The sequence below is a fragment of the Loxodonta africana genome, chromosome 26, assembly GCF_030014295.1.
Source record: "Loxodonta africana isolate mLoxAfr1 chromosome 26, mLoxAfr1.hap2, whole genome shotgun sequence".
Classification (NCBI taxonomy): domain Eukaryota; kingdom Metazoa; phylum Chordata; class Mammalia; order Proboscidea; family Elephantidae; genus Loxodonta; species Loxodonta africana.
Window position 1 is genome coordinate 6,972,830 of NC_087367.1, and position 21,657 is coordinate 6,994,486.

At 40.4% G+C, this 21,657-nt stretch overlaps 1 protein-coding gene across 4 annotated transcripts in view; it reads left to right on the forward strand.

Annotated features, from left to right (window-relative positions):
* The window catches only part of RTN4 (reticulon 4), a 72,364-nt gene that overhangs the window by 12,059 nt on the left and 38,648 nt on the right, over positions 1-21,657 (forward strand). Inside the window, exons 2-3 of one of the 4 annotated variants that reach the window (XM_064277082.1) lie at positions 9,973-10,029; positions 10,695-13,106. The exons of 1 other annotated variant lie outside the window; for it this stretch is intronic. In XM_064277082.1, the coding sequence (XP_064133152.1) occupies positions 9,973-10,029; positions 10,695-13,106 (2,469 nt within the window). Of the gene's footprint in view, positions 1-9,972; positions 10,030-10,694; positions 13,107-18,417; positions 21,397-21,657 lie in introns of those variants that run through there. 2 more of the 4 variants (XM_064277083.1, XM_023557218.2) reach the window with 2 other exon arrangements.

Sequence of the window (21,657 nt, forward strand, 5' to 3'; positions counted from 1 at the left end):
ACCCACCAGCCACTCCATGGGAGAAAGATGTGGCAGTTCTGCGTCCATAAAGATTACAGCCTTGGAAACCCTATGGGGCAGTCTGCGTCCATAAAGATTACAGCCTTGGAAACCCTATGGGGCAGTTCTGCGTCCATAAAGATTTTCAGCCTTGGAAACCCTATGGGGCAGTTCTGCGTCCATAAAGATTTTCAGCCTTGGAAACCCTATGGGGCAGTTCTGCGTCCATAAAGATTTTCAGCCTTGGAAACCCTATGGGGCAGTCTGCGTCCATAAAGATTACAGCCTTGGAAACCCTATGGGGCAGTCTGCGTCCATAAAGATTTTCAGCCTTGGAAACCCTATGGGGCAGTTCTGCGTCCATAAAGATTTTCAGCCTTGGAAACCCTATGGGGCAGTTCTGCGTCCATAAAGATTTTCAGCCTTGGAAACCCTATGGGGCAGTCTGCGTCCATAAAGATTTTCAGCCTTGGAAACCCTATGGGGCAGTCTGCGTCCATAAAGATTTTCAGCCTTGGAAACCCTGTGGGGCAGTTCTGCTCTGTCCCGTAGGATCACATTGAGTCAGAATCAACTCGATGGCAGTGGGGTTTTATTTCTGATACCTGTTTTTCTCTTTTTATTTCATGACCATTTTGGGGGATTACGAATTCTATTGATCTTTTCAAGGAGTCAATTTTGGTTTCATTAGTTTTTCTCTAGTTTGTCCATTCTGTGTATCGTTGATTTCTACTCTATTTTCTTCTATATATTTGGGTTTAATTTGCCCTTGTTTTTTATTTTCTTAATGTAGAAGCTTTAAACTTCTATTTTAAGCCTTCTATTTTCTAAAAGCATTTAGAGCTACAGTGAAACCTGTGAGAGCCAGAACTCAGTGGAATTGCCTTATTTTTCTGGGCCTTGCAAGTTTTCTGCGATTGACAGGGAAATTATTTAGAGTTGTGTCTTAACACTTTTCTAGTGCTTGTTTTGGTGGAAGATGTTAGTTTTTCTCCTCTGACAGATTTCTCCCTTACACAGTTTCTGGCTTCCACAGACTTTACTCTCTAAATTTCTCTGTAAGCATTGCTTGGGAGTTCTGGTGGCACAGTGGTTGAACACTAAGCTACTAACCGAAAGGTTATTGGTTTGAACCCGTCAGCTGCTCTGTGGAGAAGGATGTGGCAGTCTGCTCCTTTAAAGGTTTACGCCTTAGAAGCCCTATAGGGCAGTTCTACTCTGTCCTTTAGGGTTGCTGTGAATTGGAACGGACTCGACGGCAGCAGGTTGGGTTTTTTAAGCATTGATTTAGCTGTATCCTACAAATTCTCGTTATCATTTGATTAAAAATACTTTTTAATTTTCTTTGTGATATCTTCTTTGGGCAATGGGTTATTTAGAATTGTGTAGTTAGTTTCCACATATTTGGGGATTTTCCAGTTAATTTTTGTGTTACTGATTTTAGTTTAATTCACTGTAGTCAGAGAAGACAAACTGCATGAGTTCAATCCTTTTAAATTTATTGAGAGTTGTTTTGTAGCCCAGGAGATGGTTTGTCTTGGTGAATGTTCCATGTGTACCTGAAGAGAACGTGTTTCTGTTGTTGACTGTAGTGGTCCATAAAAGCCAGGTTTGTTCATGCATGGTGGTGGTGGTGGTTGCCGTGGTATCAGCAGAAGGAAACACGGCCTAGCCCGGCACCATCTCCCAGCACCGTGTTGGACGGTGTTCTGTTGAGATCCAGGGTGTTCACTGGCTGATTTTCGGCAGTAGGTGACCAGGGCTCCCTTCCTAGTCTGTTAGTCTGGAGGCCGCACTGAAGCCCGTCCGCTCCGGGTGGCACTGTCGGTGTTTGAAGTGCCTGTGGCAGGGCTTCCGGCATCACGCAACCTGCAAGCCATCACGGCTCGCTGGCAATGTCGTCCCAGTCAACTATAACCCTCTGATTGCGTGTGTGTGTGTGTGTGTGTCTGTCGGTTAGCTGAGAGGTGAGTGTTCACAGTTCTGAAGTTTTCTATAAATCCCTTTGGTTTTTGCTTTGTGGATTTTGCATACACTTTCATGTCAATTTAGTGTGTTATGTTTATTGATCCATTTAACGTTAGCAAACATCTCTATCTCTTGTTGTCATTTAGTCTACTTTGTTTGCTTAACGTTAATACAGATTTCATAGGATAAGTGCTTGGATGATACACCTTTTTGCATTAGTTTTACTTTTAACCTATCTGTTTTTTATAGTTAAAGTATGTATCTTGTAAACGGCACATAATAGAGTTTTTATCCAGTTCGAAATTCTCTGCCTTTTAATTGGGGCTGTTTACGTTCAGTGTAAGTATTAATATGATTGGTTTAAATCATTGCCTTCTCATGGTTCCAACTGTATTTTGTTCTTTTTTCCTTCTTTCCTGTTTTCTTTTGGGTTTATTGAATATTTTTTAATATGTAGGTTTGTCTCCTCTGTTGGATTTTTAGCTATACCTCTTTATTTTTTAAGAGGCCGCCCTAGACATTACGGAATGCATTCTCATCACAGATTACCAAGAATTAATATTGTATGTAATGTAAGAACTTTCACGTGTAATATAACAGTATATTTCCAGATACCCACCTAGCTTTTTGCTTTGGTTGTCATATGTTTTACTTCTACGTGTGTTATAAACCACACAGTAGATTGTAATTATTTGTGCTTCAAAAATTCAGTTAACCTTTAAAGAAATTTGAGAATTGATAAAGCTTCTTTTATATTTGCTCATGTATTCATTAGCTCTGCCATCCTTTATCCTTCATGTATATCCAGGTTTCCTTCCGGTGTTATTGTCCTTCAGTCTGAAGAATGTCATTTAACGTTCTTGTAGAGTAGATTTCTTGGGGATGAATTCTTTTGACTTTCATTTTTAGTTTTTTACCTGAAAATGTCTTTATCCATCTTTATTTTTTAAGGATATTTTTGATGCATATACAATTCTAGATTGACCATTTTTTTCATTACTTTAAAGTTGTTCCATTGTCTTTTGAATTACGCTGTTTCCAGTGAGAGGTCAGGCCATTCTCATTATCGTTCCCCTGCCTTTTTCCTTTTGGATGCTTTAAAGATCACCTTTGATTTTCAACGGTTTGACGTCTATGACATGCCTAGTCGTGGTTTTCTTCTTGATCATGGTGTTTCGGGTTCTACCACATTTGTCTAAAATGTTAGGTCAGTGTATTTTTACGTGTTTTTTTCCCTGCTTCAGTCATTGTCACCTTTTTTTTGGGAGTGGATTCCAACTGCTTGGTGTGGTCCCATGGGTCACTGAGGCTGTGTGTATTTTCGTTCCCCCTTTCCAGCCTCTTTTCTCCTACTGTGTTTCAGTTTGGATAGTTTCTGTTGCCCTTTCTTTATCAATCTTTTCTTCTGCATTGTCCGGTCTGCTTTTAAGCTCTTCTAATGACTTTTTCTTTCAGTTGATGCAATTTTAAGTGATATTATATCCATTTGGTTCTTTATTCTAGTCTGTGTTTATCATTATGTTCTATTCACTCACCATATCCATCTTTTCTGTACCCACCCGTTGCCATCGAGTCGATCTGACTAACAGTGACCCTGTACATACTTAGCATATTTTAACAGCTACTTTAATTTCCACTTTAATGTTTGCTAATCCAGCATCTCCATTATTCTGGGTGTGTGTTGGCTGTTTGTTTTTTCTTATTTATGGAGCATGTTTTCTTCTTTGCACGTCCAGTAATTTTTTATTTTATACTGGGTGTTGTGGATGCAGTGTGGTTAGTTTTTTTCTGGCACACAGTTAATTTGCTGACAGATCCGTTTTATTCTTTTGAGTCTTGATGTTAGAGTAGGTTGAAAGCAGGGCTGGACAGGCTTTTTCTTAAAGGATCAGATAATAACTATTTCAGACTTGCAGGCAGGCCGTATTGTCTCTGTCCTACTCATCTCTGCCCTCATAGTGCAAAAGCAGCTGTAGACAGTATGCGGATGAATGGGCGCGACCGTGTTCGAATAAAACCTCAGCACACAAGCCACAGTTTGCTGACCCTGGGTCTGGAGTATCACTTCTGGTAGGGTAGTCCAGCTTTTAAGGTGTGACCTCTCTGGGATCTCAGTTGTATGTCTGGGTGTTAGGGTGTTCAGCATGGCCTCTCCACACTGGCTGGTCAGAACTCTTAGGTCTTTGAGTGCTGTGTGATCTCCAGAATATCCATTCAGTTCACAACTAACTCTCCCATAGGTTTCTCTGCCAGGCTTTGCTGAGTCCCATGCTGTTTATGGGCAGCACAGTATTCAGCCAAAGGTTTAAAAGGAACCCCGTCCAGTTTTCTGGTGTTCCTTCTCTATGAAGCTTTCCTCTGTTACCCTGCCCCACAAATTCCCGACAACTCAGTAGCCCCCAGTTCTAGCCTGCCTTCTCAGCTCAGCCAGAGCACAGTGTTCTGCTCACATTCCTCCTCTCTGTGCTGTGGACCGGAAAGTGCCTGGGGCAGAAAGCCAGGGCAGTCCTTCCTCTGCCTTCTCCTCTCAGGAATCACACTCCTGTACTGCCTGTTGTCTGATAGCTCAGGACAGTTGTGTCACATATTTTGCCCAGTTTTGTACACCTGCTCTTCATTTATAGACATGGTTAGGTTCCAAGATCAGGTCATTATGTGAAAATCGATGTTGTGTGAAAATGGAGGGTGATTACATCATTACATAACTGCCAAATTATGTTATTACGTAACTGTCAAACCACTGAGAATCATGGCCCAGCCAAGCTGACACATAACCTTAACCATCACAGCCAGCATTACTCTCACCTCACACCTCAGCATTGGTTACTGCCAGACATTCATTGTCAATGTGCAAAATAGTTGAACGGTAGATTTTTTTTTTTTTTTTTTTACTATTGTCGTAAATGGGAATTGTTGGATAATGAGAGAGTTGATAAGTGAGAAGTAGGTGTAGTTTATGTTGGAATTGGAAGGGTTAATCTGGTGCAGTTACTCTGATGGACAGAAACAATTTCTTTCTGTGGTTTTAAACTTAATTATTTATTTTACAATTAGATATGATTTTTAGTGACTGGTTACATTTTTGGTTGAGTTTTTTAAATGAACATGTCAGAGGAAATACTATAAGAGTATGTTGACATCAGTGAGATTGTGACAGCATATTCTTTTTGGAATTGACAAGTAATAAATTGTAGGCTTAAATTAAAAGCTGACGCTGCTTTTACTTTTTAAGAAAATGATTTACTTTAAAAACAAAACAAAACCTCTTTATTAACCTTTGGTTTTGAAACTGATTCTTAAGTGATGGAAGTAAGAATTCAAAGTATGTTAGACTGAGCTAGTTAGTCTAAATTTACACTCTTCAGATTAAGCTCAGGTAAGAAAATGAAAGCAGCATTAGGGCCAACATGAGGGATAGATCATTTGGGAAAATGTTTTTTGTGAATGAAGTTTATGTTTCATGCCGTCATTTCAAGTAGTTTAGTGATTCTGTTTGTTTTACTGAGGGTGATAAGGAAATAGTCTATATCCAATGGTAATGACAGGGTTAAATTACTATTTTCCAGCTCTGCCATTAAGTGGCTGTGTGACTCTGAATGAGTTAATTTTCTGAGGTTAGTTACCTGGAAATACGGAAAAATGTCAACAAAAATAAGGATGAATATATTTTAGAAAGAAAGCAAGCTAGAACACAGTGAATTTGAGCTTTACCTGGATATCAACATTAGATCTGCCGGTGGTGGGGGAATACATGGTGAGAATTGCTTGATTGGCATAGACATATGTGAGACAGGTTGTTAAGTTCAGACGGTAAGCTGGGACCATATGGTGTAGAAGGCCTTATGTATCAGACTGAGAGCTTTAGATGTAATTCAGTGGATAACTGGACACTTTTAAAGGTTTTTGAGCAAGATAGTATGTAGAATTGTTCTTTCAGAATTATCTATTTGATGACAATAGAGTACAAAGACTTCTTGGAAAAGTTTTGGCTTCCCCTGTGCCTATTATTTAATGACAATTTGTTTGGGGAATATGCTGCTGTGTTTTTAGTAAGCCGTTTTTATATAATTGTGGGCATAAATAAATCTTTCATGCTTATTTTTGCTGTCTGTTCAGAATGGTACAAATGAGGTTGATAATTTTAAAGTTTTCATTCCATTTAGTTTTTTTTTTTTTTTCCATTTAGTGGTTAGAATTTGACATTATGAGAGGAGGGTTGTCACCCTTTCTTTGTAAGCCAGTAATATAACTTGTGTATATAACATATATCAGTAATTCAGATGCTATGCTTATTGCTTAATAATGTAGTCCCTCTTATAAAGGAGTTTATTCCTTTGTGAATATCCGGATCTTTTACAGAAAAAGGAAGACTTATGTCAAATCTAATTTTTTTCAAAATAAGAAATTAATATTTTTTAGGTGTTTTTAGCCTTAGAATTTAGAGCTGATGATATATAAATACTGTGAATCAAATTTTTCTTCTGATATCTCTAATTTTATTTAGTAGTTATTTTAAAATTTTAAATTTATATAGTAAAGTCCAGGGGAAGCAGTCTTGCAGAGTGGTTAAAGAAGAGACAATGGACTTATAAACTCTCTGGGTTCAAATCTCGGGTCCATCATGTCTCCGTGTTGTAACTCTGGGCAAGTTACTTAGCCCTTTTTTGCCTCTGTTTCCAATAACGTTGTTGTTGTTAGAAGCCATTGAGTTGGTTCTAACTCATAGGGACCCTGTGTACAATAGATTGAAATGCTGTCCTGCACCATCCTCACACTGTTGCCATGTTTGAGCGCATTGTTGCAGCCACTGTATCCATCCATCTTGTTGAGGGTCTTTGTCTTTTTCGCTGACCCTCTATTTTACCAGGCATGATGTTCTTCTCCAGGGACTTGGTCTCTCCTGATAACATGTCCAAAGTATGTGAGATGACGTCTCGCCATCCTCGCTTCTAAGGAGCATTCTGGTTGTACTTCCTCCAAGGTAGATTTGTTTGTTCTTCTGGCAGGTCATGGTGTATTCAATATTCTTCACCAGCACCGAGATTCAAAGGCATCAATCCTTCAGTATTCCTTACTCATTGTCCAACTTTCTTATACATATGAGGTAATTGAAAACACCATGGCTTGGGTCAGGTGCATTTTAGTCCTCAAAGTGACATTTTTGCTTTTTAACACTTTAAAGAGGCCTTTTGTAGCAGATTTGCCCAATCCAAAGTCATTTGATTTCTTGACTGCTGCTTCCATGGGCGTTGATTGTGGATCCAAGTAAAATTAAACCCTTGACAACTTCAGTCTTTTCTCTGTTTATCATAAGTTATCCCTTTATCCTTCTAGGGTGGTTCTGAGGATCGAATGAACGACTGAAACAGACGTGCCTGGCTCACGTTAACGTTTCTAAATGTCACCGTATGGGGAAATAGAAGCGGTTAATCTACCAACTATTACAAAGCATTGTTTGGGCGACAGTTTTTCTCGTTTCAGGAGCCCAAGTGTGAGGGACTGATAAAGTAAGAAAGTTTACCCCAGTTACCCTTGTTCATACACGCATCCTTCAGAAGATAAACCACATGGACTTGGGAGTTAGACTTGTTTGAACCTGGCCCTCTGGCTTCCTAGCTCTGTGACTTAGGGCAAGTTGTTTCTTTTCTCTTCTCCCCTGCCTCCCTCTCAGCATTTTAGGGTAAAAAACCCACGTGCTACTATTACCTGACAGATTATCCTGAGTCCGAATCAACTTGACAGCAACTAACAACAGCAACTCTATATTATACTTACTTTACAAATGAGGAAATGAGGCACAGAAAGATGAGGTAAAAAGTTTTTCAGGGTTACACAGTTGTAAGTGACGGATCTGGGATTTGAACCCAGGCAGTTTTTTCTGTGGTCCATGATTGCTTTAGTAGGAGCCTGAGCAGCTGTCTTCTTGAAGGCCAAATGGTCGTGACATCATCTGGATTTTTCTCTGAGTGTTTTTAGAAATGCAATACTTGTTTTGTGGTTGACTCTGGAATGAATCCCATTTTACACAATTAAGTTTTTTTTTTTAATTTAGCGAATCTTTGCAATACTGATTTGTAAACTTTCTCACTTGGTCAAGTGCCAGGAATACAGTTTTTAATATAAAAGAGACTGTGATACTAGATAGGAATAAGGATACATTTTTAAAAATTCTTTAAATTTTTGGCACAATTTTGATGTAGTTTAGTTTGCCCTGTAATTTAATAGTAATATGTATTTTAAATTCATTTTCCAAGTATATTGGTCTCTGAATTAGTGGCTTTAACTATACTGTCTAGATGAAAAAGATAGCCATTTTGTTTTAAGAATATGCTGTCTTCTGTTTAGATGGATCAGCTGTGTAATTACTTGCTCCTTCTCTTTGATCCCCAAATCTCAGTTTACGCAAGTTTATAATTCATTATTCTAACTGCAAGGGATGTTTTAACTCCCTAATTTGGCAAATGGGAAACTCTGTAGCTTAACTAAGATACCATAACAAGTCATCTTTGAAAAGTATACACATGTGTACGCTTTATGCAATCTCACAGGCCTAATGGTCATTCTGGTTGGATGGGCGGCCCACCCAGCCTCTTGTCCTAGGATTGTGTTGTTTAGTTGCCATTGAGTTGGCTCTGACTTACGGTGACTTCACGTATGATAGGAGGAAATGTGGCCCGGTCCTGCACTGTCTTCATGTTTGTTGGTATGTGTAAGTCCATTGTCGTAGAAGATGGCTTTAAGCACAGTTCATGGATTTGCTCCTCACCACCCCATCTCAGAATCCTGAAGTATGACATCATGTCCACATAGATCTAAAGTTTATATTACGTTGTGAATTGAGCTCTCCTGTTCATCGAGAGCTACCCTGGGAGGACAAGGGTTTATGATGGCTGCATCTCTTTGATTTTTATTTATTTGTATCAGCCTTGTCTAGCTTGTGCCTTCCAGATAAAAGTGTCCAAATCTTTTTATTAGGGTTTCTCTCTTAATGTAATACCTTTCTGTCATTCCTCAGGCTGTTTCAGATTGTCTTTTGAGAGAGACCTTTCTCTAGTCTAAACCACAGCTGCTTAGCATCTTCCGACTGCAGGTACTGTGCAGTGTGCTAGCGTACAGCATGTAATACTTAAGAAATGGGCTTTGGAAGTGCCTGAGTCTCCCACTCACTAGTTGTGTAAAGTTGAGTGAGGTAAGGGCTCTGTGACTCCACTTTTTGTTAATCTATTAAAGTGTACTCACAACAACACTGTAACAACAGTGTTGTAAGGAGTAAAACGAGTTCTTGCCTGTAAGACACTTAGAATAACAAGTGGCCTAAAGTAAGCCTTCAGCCAGTGTTAATTTTAAACAAAATAAATAATTATAAGTATCTTCTTTACAATAACTAGTATTTTCTCTGTATTCTGGACTCCGGCATTTGGACGACGACACACAGGACTGATGTCTTCAAAGAACAGTGTACAATGACTGTTAGAATCTTTTTATTTAAAGATAGACAACCTGGAATGTAGGAGAAAATGCAACATTTTCTGAAAGTTTTCTTCTGAATCGAGCATAAGCCGGTTTAAACAAAAGATTAAACAAATGTAGTTATTAATTTTATTCAAGTACATCTTTTTTATTTTTGACTCGAATAAGACTAGACAATTTACCTATCTGAAAACATGAGTCAGAAGCTTCGGGAGCAATGTGTTAATAAGTAAGAATAGTATCTTAAAGCCATGTTTGTTCATGTTTTCTTTTACCTAAACACATTGCTACCTTTTGACCAATGATAGGTTCTAAGGATAGCGTTTAATCAGTTTTGTAATATACGTGATGATTTAATCTGAATTAATTAATGATACTACTTTTCCTAACTTCCTTTTCCTCCTGGCTTTTCTCCGTAGATAAGGTTTTGTGTTAACTCATTACAAACTGAACGCTTGCTTGCTCCTCTTACCTGTAGTCTCCTTCCAGCTTTGCCTTCGTTTCTGCTGAGGTTGTGTTCTATTTGTTTTTCAGATGAGACACTTTTTGCTCTTCCTGCTGCATCTGAGCCTGTGATGCACTCCTCTGCAGGCAAGTTCTCTCTGCTCACCTTTGTCCTCTGTGTGTTCTAACTTTAACTCTTTAGTTTTGTTAACTCTGTGCAGAGTAGTTTGCATTTAGTAAAAATTAGCATGGTTCCAAGAATGTCTCTTGAAGAACTTGAAATTTGTATTTTATATGCTGTGCCTAAGGAAGAAATGGGCAGAAGCAGGTTAACCATTGGAATACGTAAGGAATTCTTGGACCCTTGATTTAGACTTACATGATGACCCTTTCTTTTCTGAGTACAGCGTACTTCCTTATAGTTGACAGGCTTTTATGTAAATGAACGCTGGTCTGTGGCCTTTAATTAGCTAATGCCCTTTTCCACACTGTCAGTCAGACTCCTCTTCCTCTAAAACTAGTAAAAGTAGCTTTCCTCAGTTGATAGGGCTTGAGTATTTCCCAAAGACTTGGTACGTGTCTTTGCATGGCGTGTAATTGTCTCTGTAGCCGTACACGTGCTTATTGACAGCAGTTTCAGTTCTTTGAGTAATGATCCCAGTCTACTCTGTTGTTACTTATTTAGTTCTGTTAACATTTCGTTTTAGTTAACACTAAGTCCTTACTAACACTGTTTTAAATCTGTCATAAAACTTGCATTAACCCTGAGAACACTGGCACTCTCTAACTTTCCTTTCTGTCCATGGTCACAGAAAAAATTATGAACTTGAAGGAGCAGCCAGGTAACACTGTTTCGGCTGGCCAAGAGGATTTCCCATCTGTCCTGCTTGAAACTGCTGCTTCTCTTCCTTCTCTGTCTCCTCTCTCAGCTGCTGCTGCTTTTAAAGAACATGAATATCTTGGTAATTTATCAGCAGTATTACCCACCGAAGGAATACTACAAGAAACTTCAAGTGAAGCTTCTAAAGAGTTCTTAGAGAAGGCAAAAAATCCATTCGTAGATAGAGATTTCACAGAGGCTTCAGAACTGGAATACTCAGAAATGGGACCCTCGTTCCGTGGCCCTCCAGGAGCAGAGTCTGCCATACCAGTAGCAAACCCTAGGGAAGAGATAACCCTGAAGAAAAAAGAAGAGGAGGATTTAGTTAGTAATAATGTCCTTCAGAATCAACCAGAGCTACCTGTAGCCAGCGCTGAATCGGTTAAAGAGGACAAAGTTTTGTCTCCAGAACAAACAAAGGATAGCAGTAAAACAGGCGTTGCAGTAGGTTTGAAAGGAACTCCAATGAGGGAGGAGTATGCAGAGTTCAAACCATTTGAGCGAGTGTGGGAAATGAGAGGTAGGGATGATGAAGATAGTAGTTTGGTGGCTGCTGGGGTTAAGATAGAGAGCAAGTTGGAAAGTAAAGTGGATATGAAAAGTTTTGGAGATAGCCTTGAGCAAACAAATGCTGAGAAAGATAGTGAAGGCAGTAATGGCGAGGCTTCCTTTCCTGATACTCCAGAAGCTATGAAAGAGGGGTCAGAAACATACATCACGTGTGCTCCGTTTAGCCCAGGAGCGACCAAGGGCATCGCAACAAATATCTTTCCTTTGTTGGAAGACCATACTTCAGAAAATAAGACAGACGAAAAAAAGATAGAGGAAAAAAAGGCCCAAATTGTGACAGAGAAGATCACTAACATCAAAATGTCAAACCCTTTCCTTGTATCGGCACAGGGTTCTGAGACAGATTATGTCACGACGGATAGCTTGTCAAAGGCGACTGGGAAAGCAGTGGCAAGTATGCCTGAGGGTCGCACCCCAGATTTAGTACAGGAAGCATGTGAAAGTGAAGTGAGTGAAGCTGTAGGTACGAAGATGGCTTATGAGACAAAAATGGACTTGGTCCAAACATCAGAAGCTGTGCAGGAGTCACTGTGCCCTGCCACGCAGCTTTGCCCCTCATTTGAGGAATCCGATGCCACTCCTTCTCCGGTTTTGCCTGACATTGTTATGGAAGCACCATTAAATTCTGTTGTTCCTGGTGCTGGCGCTTCTGCGGTGCAGCCCAGTTCACCATTAGAAGCTCCTCTTTCGGTTAGTTATGAAAGCACAAAACGTGAGCCTGAAAACCCTCCACCATACGAAGAGGCCATGAATGTACCACTTAAAAAGGTACCCGGAATAAAGGAAGAAGTAAAAGAGCCCGAGAGTCCCAGTGCAGCTGTTCAAGAAACAGAAGCTCCTTACATCTCCATCGCGTGCGATTTAATTAAGGGAATGAAGCTCTCTGCTGAGCCAACTCCCGGTTTCCCTAGTTACTCAGAGATGGCGAAAACGGCACAGCTGGTGCCCGGTCATTCTGAGCTCCTCGACGACTCCTCTCCCGATTCTGAGCCCGTTGACTTATTTAGCGATGATTCTATACCTGAAGTTCCTCAAAAGCAGGATGAAGCCGTGATGCTTGCGAGAGAAAGCCTCACTGAAACGCCGCCTGAATCAGTGACAGAACGTGGCAGTAAGGAGGAGCTTAGTGCTTCACCACTCGAGGGGGGGAAGCCGTATTTAGAGTCTTTTCAGCCCAATTTAGATGCTACAAGAGATACCTTACCACCTGATGAAGTTTCAACATTGACCAAAAAGGAGAAGATTCCTCTGCAGATGGAAGAGCTCGATACCACCGTTTACTCAGACGATGGCTTGCTTGTTTCTAAGGAAGCAGAGTTAAGAGAAAGTGAGACATTTTCCGATTCATCTCCAATTGAGATCATAGATGAGTTCCCTACATTTGTCAGTCCTAAAACTGATGTCCCTCCTCCAATGGCAAGAGAATACACTGACCTAGAAAGATCCCATGAAAGTGAAATTGCTAACGTCCAAGATGGAGCTGGGTCATTGCCTTGCTCAGAATTGCCCCATGACCTTTCTCTCAAGAATATACAACCTAAAGGTGAAGATAAAATCCGTGTCTCAGACGAGTTCTCCAAAGATAGGTCTGATATATCAGAGGTGCCCTCACAGCTTCCCGACGTTTCTGCTCTGGCCGTCCAACCAGAGATAGGCAGTGTAGTCAGACCCAAAGTTCTTGTGAAAGAAGCTGAGAAAAAACTTCCTTCCCGTACAGAGGAGGAGAAGAGATCACCCACTGCTATATTTTCAGCAGAGCTGAGTAAAACTTCAGGTAATCAACCCATATTCTGTTTTGTGATTTCTAACCACCTTTTGGCTTATCATGGACCACTTCACTATGTTTTGTGTAATACGTTACATTTATAGTGTCCACTGTAGTGCATTGATAGGAATTCTTTTCCACCGTCCCTTTTGAAGGTTTCAGTGCTTTTCCTACCTTACCCCTTGCTCTTAATTTTTCATTGGTGACTTTTATGTTGTACCATGGAGCTAGAAAATATTTTAAAATTAGAATCAGCTTCTTTTTTCTTTCTTTACTTTTTTTTTTTTTTGGCTTAACCATTTCTTGATGGTATAAAGAGCAAGAAGTATTAAAACATTTTCAGATGTTTTATTTTTTTTACCAGAAATTATCTCATTTTTAATTAAAAAAGGAATATTTCTGTAACATTTTTCTAATATTTTAATATAGCTGTGTATTTTTCCAGTGATACCTTTAAGTTTAGGCATGTTGAGTAGTAGACATTCAGAAAATGTAAATTTAGGTATGTTATTATGAATTCTTCTGAAAAGTACTGGTTCTCATTTTTCTTTTGACTCTACCTTTCCCACATACCTGATCTGCTTCAGGGGATTTGCACATTTGTTTTTTGTTTAGCATTTTCATTGAGCCATGTGTTTTTATAAAAACATGTAGTGATTACTGTGTGTTCACTGAATATACTTGGGTTGTTATGTATCGGAGATGGTAGCACTAGTGGCAGAGAGACCTTGTTAGAGATTGTTGTTGTCATGGCAGAAAGAGGAGATTTTGAACATTAAGGCAGTGGGGTGAATATGGAGACATAGGACTTGGTTTCCGAGTGGATATGGAAATGAAGGATAAGAGGAGGTGTCAAAGATAACTCCAGGAAACCCATGTTCCTGGCATGTGCAAACTCATGGATGGCAGTATGAGAAACTGAGATAGGGAACCTGAGAGTAAAGTGGGTTTGAGGAGAGAAGTTAAAGAATTCAGTTTTGAATATGTTGGTTTTGGGGTACCTATGGGACATCCAAGAAGTTACGGATGTTGTATGTATGAGGCTCTTCAGAGAGATCTTGGCTGTATGTGGGTATTTGTCATGGGCTTGGAGATAGCAATTAAAGCTTCTGGTGTCAGCTAGGGAGACCCAAGAGAAAGGAAGAATTCAAGCGTGGAAGGAATGGCGAAGGGTATTGAATGTTGGGGAGGTTAAGACAAGGTTTGAGGGTTTTTCAACAAGGAGGGCAGGGGTTGGTTGATAGCTGTAAGAGCATTTACAGTACCGTAGGTGATCACATACCTGATCTGCTTAAGGTGATTTGCGGATCAGTAGGTGAGTGGGCAGGGGTAGGATTGGGCAATGAATGGGCCCTAAAAATGGACAACTAAATGTTGATGACTCTTCAGAAATTTAACTGAGAACATGGAGAAAGAGTGTTAGCAGGAGAGAGAGCATGGATTTGAAAAAGGATTTTCTTTTTAAGCTTTAAGGTGAGGCATATTAAATAGTAGACATTTGAAAAATGTAAATTGTTAGCGGGATAGGGTGAAACTTGATAGTGCGGTCAGCAAACTATGAGACCAAGATGTTGGATCGTGCTTCCGTGTGAACATTGATGATGGCAGGACTTGAGATGGAGAGGAACGTGAGAATCTAGGGTGAGAGTCTTTAGTCAAGGGCAGCGAGGCAACTGGTGGCAGGGTGGTAGGTGGAAGCAACAAGGAAGGATAGAGAATAACATGGCTGTGACTAGCCAAGACTTATCCAAGGGCTCTGAAACAATAGTCTGGAAGCAACAAGGAGGGCATTGGCCTCCTGTCTCTAGGTACGTAGGGTACAGGGGATTAAACAGCCTCCATTTTGAGGGTTCCACAGAGAAAGCAGTGTCCTCAAGGAGAGCCAGGGTTTAGCAAAGCCGAGGTATGGAAGGGTTGTTCAGTAAAGAGGTTGAGGATTAGGGGACCTGGTTCACAGTGGAGCTGACAGGTTCAAACAGCACAGTAAGATGCTTAGGAGGGAAGGGTAGAGCAGTGTGGTGGTGACAGTGTAGGTGAAGACCAGGGATGAGCAGGGATGCCAGCCTTTAAACGCTGTCCCCTACCCCGCCTCAACATTCTCTCCCAAGACTTATCCTGCAGTCCTGTAGGAGATGAGGCCACACAGGTATTGCAGGTACTCAGCTGCATTGATTTTGCTGAAGCCAGGGATCTTGGCCTGTACTTAAAATTATGTTCTGTTAGTTTAGAATTAAGGGAAGAAAGGGGCAGTGCCTTTGAAGGTTTAGTAAGGATGACTGGGAAGTTTAAGCAATGCCTTGGGCACTCTCTTTTTAGAAAATAGTTATGTATGCCTTTTCTCTTATGCCTCTTTTACTCTTTTTTTTTTTTTGATGATATTAACTATTGTAGCAACTCATTAGGAAAGAGAAATCCAGAAACAATCTGAAGTAATCTATGCTCATTGTACAAATTTGGGAAGTGGTGGAAAAAAATTCATCTGTAACCATTATATTCTTTAAACATTATTCTTTTGCATGATTTTTAATGCTGGTGACCCATGGTATGTATATATCATAACTTGACCAGTCAGTTCTGCTGTTGGACCTGTAGATAGGTCCCAGTTTTTTATTTACAAAGAATACTGTGGTTAATCCTTCGTATTTAAATATGTTTTACATATCTGAATTATTCTTTTCCATAAATTACTAGAAGTAGAAATCCTGGGTCAACAGGTATGAGCATTTTTAAGAGTTTAGACACAAATTAAGCATCAGAAAAGTTGTACTGATTTTACCCCAATAACAGTGTAAGAAAGCACCCATTTATGTACCATCTCCAACACTTGGTATTCCATTTTTTGGATGGATAGTAGATGTACATTGCATAAAATTTTAAAAGTATGGTGATGGTGACAGTCTTCTGTCTCAGTTGCCTGGCCACCTAGTGTTCCTTCCCAGAGTCACCTCTTAGGACTTATTTCTCAGGTATCCTTCCAGACAAATTCCACTTGGTAGTTCTTAAAACCTTTACTGGTTTGACAGGTGAAAATGTATCTTGCACTTTTGATCTTTGATTACTAGCGAATGTAAACATGTTCCATATGTTTACTGACTGTATTTCTTTTATGAGTTGCCTGTTCATACCTTCTGCCCATTTTTAAATTTAGGTCTTCATCTTTTTCTGACCAATTTTATGAGACTTCTTTATATATAAAGGATTCTAACTCTTTGTCACATGTTAACTGTTCTTCCCCAGTTTTCTGAAAGCCTTTAGTTTTATTTAACATACTTTAGTGGGTGTTTTCAATTTTCACTTAGGAAAATCTGTAACTTTTAATTTATTGACTTATTTATAGTTTCATTTCTGCATTTAGTTCTGATCTAGTTAAAATTGATTTTGGATTCTGATTGGAGATCATTCTATCCCACATGCCTTTTTGGTTGTGAGGGTGTGGTGGGGTTGTTTTTCTTTCCCCATCAAAGTCTAATCTGGCTCCCTCCTACCAGACAGTAATCCTAGGGAGGAGCCAGAGACTTGAGAGCTCAGTCTTTGCGGGAGTGACGCTGTGGATTGTGAAATCAACTGTAGGCTGGGTGTTGGTGCCATCTGCTGTTGTACATAGAAAACAAGGTCGGTGCAGTGCTCTCTAATTGACCATAGGGAAGAGATTTGTTTGGGAAGAGACAGTGAGTTGCGGGTATTTATTTCACACAACCGAATGATGAACAGTTTTATAAATGATTTACTCACGTTATTGATGATAAAAACACTGACATGACCATAGAGATTTCCTCAAGTCTGTGTACTTTAATGGAAATTTAAATGTTTTAAAAGATCTATTCAGGGCCCAATGACTATTAATTATTGAATTCTGAATTTAGATATTTTTAAATCTTTTGGAATATCTATATGTTTGTTTTATATTGTACGATAAGAAGTTAGCATTATTTAGTTCCGATCGAATAGTTTCACTTTCATTCTTTTCCCCAGAGGATTTTAGTATTCATTTTTAGCAGATTATGTGAATTGTTTATAGAATTTTAAGTGTTCATTATTTTTTGCTATTTTCGCCAGTACTGTTCACTTTCTGGGCTAACGTCTTTCTCTATCCCTTTAGGTTCAGTTCAGCTGTTAGAAGTGCTGTAGCTCAGTCCATGTAGCTCAGTCCATAGGGGCCCCGTGTTACAGTAGATGGTGGGTCTTTTAAATTGTTTCACCCTTTTCAGAAATGAAACATAGGTTTATTTTCATACCTTTGCGTAGCTCAGAATAATTAAATTTTGAAATAAGTTTTAAACTGCTGTGTGGCTATAATTATTTCTTTACTAAAAAAAAAAAGAATTCTGTTCTGTATTGCAAGAAAGTAGAAATAATTGTTGTAGCCGTCAAGAACAGTGCGCATCAGCCCCCAGCCTCAAGTGTAGCACTCCAGTCCGAATGGCGGCCTCTTTCCCACCTTATTTCCCTTGCATCTCTAAACATTGTCAAGAAAACAAGCAAAACAAAAACTTGAGTTTTCCTTGGATTCAGAAGCAGAAGAAGGAAATTGTTAGAAAAGGAGTCGTAGGAGAAGTGGCTGGGGCAGATTGAGGCTTCACTCTCCCTCTTCCACAGTACCTTTCTCTGCCGTCTGCTGTCCTGTCGGGTAGATACCAGCCTCTGCACGCACGCACACCCCTCTGCCGTCCTGTCGGATAGATACCAGCCTCTGCACGCATACACGCGCACACACTCACGCATACTATTTTTGAGAGGGCTAAAGAGAAAGATAAATGTTTTTATTCTTCAGTAGGAATTGATTTAATATAATTTTCCTACTGATGAGATGAGTACACTAAGAAAATGAGGGTTTGGTTGGAGAATGTGGGAAGAGAAATGTAGGCAGTCAGGTGATTTTAGGGCATGGTACCCTTTGGAAAGGAGTCAGGGGCATGCTTGGGGAGGTTTTTGGTCATTGCTCTTTGTCATGCTTGGGGGTACAGTCCTGGGGAGAGGGACACTGAAGAATGGGAAGCCGCCAAACATAAACTGTGAAGAGTTTATTTAAAAACATTACTGATTTTGAGTTCAGGAAGAGGAGACCCTCACCCCTCACACACAGCGTGCAGCGGGATTTAGAATTCAGACAGTACTTTTATTTACTTACCCACCCAAACTACAAATACAGAAAACTTCTGTGGCCCCTCCTTTGGAAACCTTTTCATCATTGATAGCGTTTGCTTTTAAGGGAAATTAAGTCGCTGTGTGAATTACTGCCTGGAACGGAGAGGCCTCATATGTGAGCTTTCTTAGATGTGTCTTACACGGCTCATCTCCCTGTGTGGGGGTGGCTATATTTAGCATATTATTAATAATAGTGAATGACTAACAGTTACGTAATGGCTGCTTTGTGCCAGGTACTGTCCAAAGGTCTTTTGTGTACACTCATTTTATGCTCACAGCAGACATAGCCCACCCAGCGTTACAATTTTAACTTATTTGTCTTTCCATCAGATTTTCAAATTTGAGCACTTCTTGCTTGGCTTACCAAGTGTAAAACAACTGTCTGTGGTTTACAGATGCCTTAAGAAATGGGTAAAATGTCACTTGATTTCCATGACTTGGTTTTCCACACGAACCTAGTAGCCTGAATTGCACAGACCATACCAGTTAAGGAATATAGATGTTGCTTTGTAAGGTAGCAGCCCTGGTGGCGCAGTGGCCAAGCGCTCAGCTGCTAACTGAAAGGTCAGTGGTTTGAGCCCACCAGCCTCTCTGTAGGAGAAAGATGCAGCAGTCTGCTTCCGTAAAGATTCCAGCCTTGGAAACCCTCTGGGTCAGTTCTCCTCTGTCCTGTAGGGTCGCTGTGAGTTGGAATTGACTCTGTGGCAGTGAGTTGGCAATGGGATAGGAGGTGGGAAGGATCCTTGGTAGCACAACAGTTAAGCGCTTGGCTGCTGCCTGAAAGGTTAACAGTTCAAACCCACCCAGTGACTCCGAGGGAGAAAGGCCTGCTCATCTGATCCCATAAAGATACAGCCTAGAAAGCCCTGTGGGGCAGTTCTGCACTGTCACATGGGGTCACTATGGTTCGAGATTGGCTCACGGGCAGACGCCGATAATGCTGTGATCTGACGACGGAAGGTAGAGGAGCCTGGTGCAGTGGTCAGAGCACTTGGCCGCCAACGGAGAGTTCAGCGGTTCAGACTCAACAGCCGCGCCTCAGGAGAAGGATGTGGCAGTCTGCTTCTGTGAAGGTTACAGTCTTGGGGACTCTGTGGGGCAATTCTCTGTCCTGCAGATCTCTGTGGGGCAATTCTCTGTCCTGCAGATCTCCGTGAATCGGCTTACCGGCGCACAGCCGCAACAACCATGTGAGCTAGAAATGCTTACCGAACTCAGGGCTCCATTTTGTCTGTTGAATCTACCGGGGGACTATTCAGTATGTTTCACTCCAGACCACTCTCAGGCTATTTTTTGTTTGTTTTTAATTGTTAAACCTAGTATCACAGAAGATGAGAATAGTATAAATACTAAACACCTTGTTTCAAGAACCTTTTTCTGTCCTGTTGGTGTAATAATCCCTGGCTTGAAAAGAGTGTTGCTCTTTTTGAGTGATTTATTCTAATGCTGAAGTATTTGTCGGCTTTCAGTTTTAAGGAATTTGTTACTAGAAAATACTATCTTGGAAATGCAGTGCTTACTGACTAGTTTGGGATTTCAAACTGTTGCGTGGAAAAGCTAAGACATTATCAGGCACGGTATGACTTAGTGACAGGGCCCTCAGATATCAGATTGTGCAAGGGTCTGATGAATAATGTTTAAAGTTAAATATTAACTCTCGAGCTGAGTATATTGGACTCTCTTTAGAAATTGCTTTGCTTTATTAATGTTTGGAGTTAGGCAGATAGGGAAAGGAATGAGTCGTTGGAATTCAAACCACTTCTGATATAAAGGATTTTGCAGTCTTTTGTAGCCCTCACAGTTTTACAGCAAGTTCCGGAAAATATTATCCCTATTTCCATATAGCTATAAAATCTTTAAAAGTATGTACTTTGGTTACATCCGGTATATATAATCCTTTTAGTCATACCACATTTTTAAATATTTTAACGGATTCGTCGTTGTTTATTGTCTTTTCTGCTTGCTTAGACACTACATTTAGGTGAGCCTGCTGTGGGACATTGGTGAACACAATATTGGAACGAACGCCAGTTCTATAACGTTGAAGAAAATACTGAGAAATACTATACTTAGAGATTCGTTTTTGTAGTTAACAATAAAATTGTAATTTGCTCTTAGGTCACTGTCCAAAGGCAAATGATATAATTAGCCCATGAGTGTCTCTCCCCAAGCTAAAAAAAAAAAAAGCTAAGCGCTTATTAATAGTACTCGAGGTGGTGTCTAGTAAGTATTTATTGAAAGATTGAGCTGGAACAGGTGAGGATTAAGAAGTGTTTTAGGGCTCTGGGTTTTCACGATGGTAAAAGACGAGAAAACATATACGGTAGGAAGATGAGGTTGCCGAAATTGAATAAGACTTTCTTGTAGCTTATATTCTGTAAACGCTAGTAAGCTGACTTTGGGATTCTCCTTCATACCCTCATAAAGGGTGTAAGATGCTGAATGCCTCAAGCCTTCATAAACTTAGAAAGTAAGAAGAGACTCAGCATTTCTCAGGCTTGAAATGTAAACTCTTACCCTTCTTTGGATCAGTCCATTTTTTTATCTTATTGGGTAACCTTTGATTTTTTGAGCTTTAAGTGAAACTGGAGACCAACCATCTGTCAAAAAGGAAAAGGAAAAAAAAAAAAAACACCGGAAATGCACATGGCTGTAAGTGCCTCCCACTGTATTCCGTGGTAGCTCTTTGGAAAGAACTGCCCTCTTTTCCCTTCTCTCCCTGGCCTGCCCCTCCCCCTGCAAATGCAGTTCCGCTTGGTAGGAGCCGAAGCGCTTGGTAGGAGCCGAAGCGCTTGGTAGGAGCAGAAGCGCTTGGTAGGAGCAGAAGCGCTTGCTGTGAGCAGAAGCGAATGACTAGAACAATAAGCAGATAGGACGGAGGCATTAGTGCCCGAGTATTAGTAGCCTAGTTACGGATTGCACTGCGTCACAGGTCCACACCCAGGGGACGTCAGGTGACTTCAGCCCTGCTGCAGTCGTGCAGCAGAGGAGACCGCAGACTGCAGTTGAGGAAACGGGGTTCATGTCTCGGGGAGCCGAGCTTTGCACTTGGAGCTTCTCTGTTGGCATGCATAATTGCTAACCGCAGCTGGAGGGCGGGCAGATCCTGACTCGAGAGAGATGGACGGGCAGAAGAAAAACTGGAAGGACAAGGGTATACCTGCTTTTGATCTTTTTCGTCCATTTTTGTATGTGATCAGTAATATCTTTATATGAATAAGCTTTGCAGTTTACATACATTTTTGGATTGAAAGTGAAGCATACAAAGCTTAAGGCTAAGGGTCTCAGTAGCTGTTTCATAGGTATTTTTGCATTTGACTATTACTAGCAAACGGCACGCTGTTCTGTGTCAGTGGCATTCGCTCTCGTCTCTGCAGTCCTGTGGTGTTTAGATTCAGTTCTTTAATCTTTTACA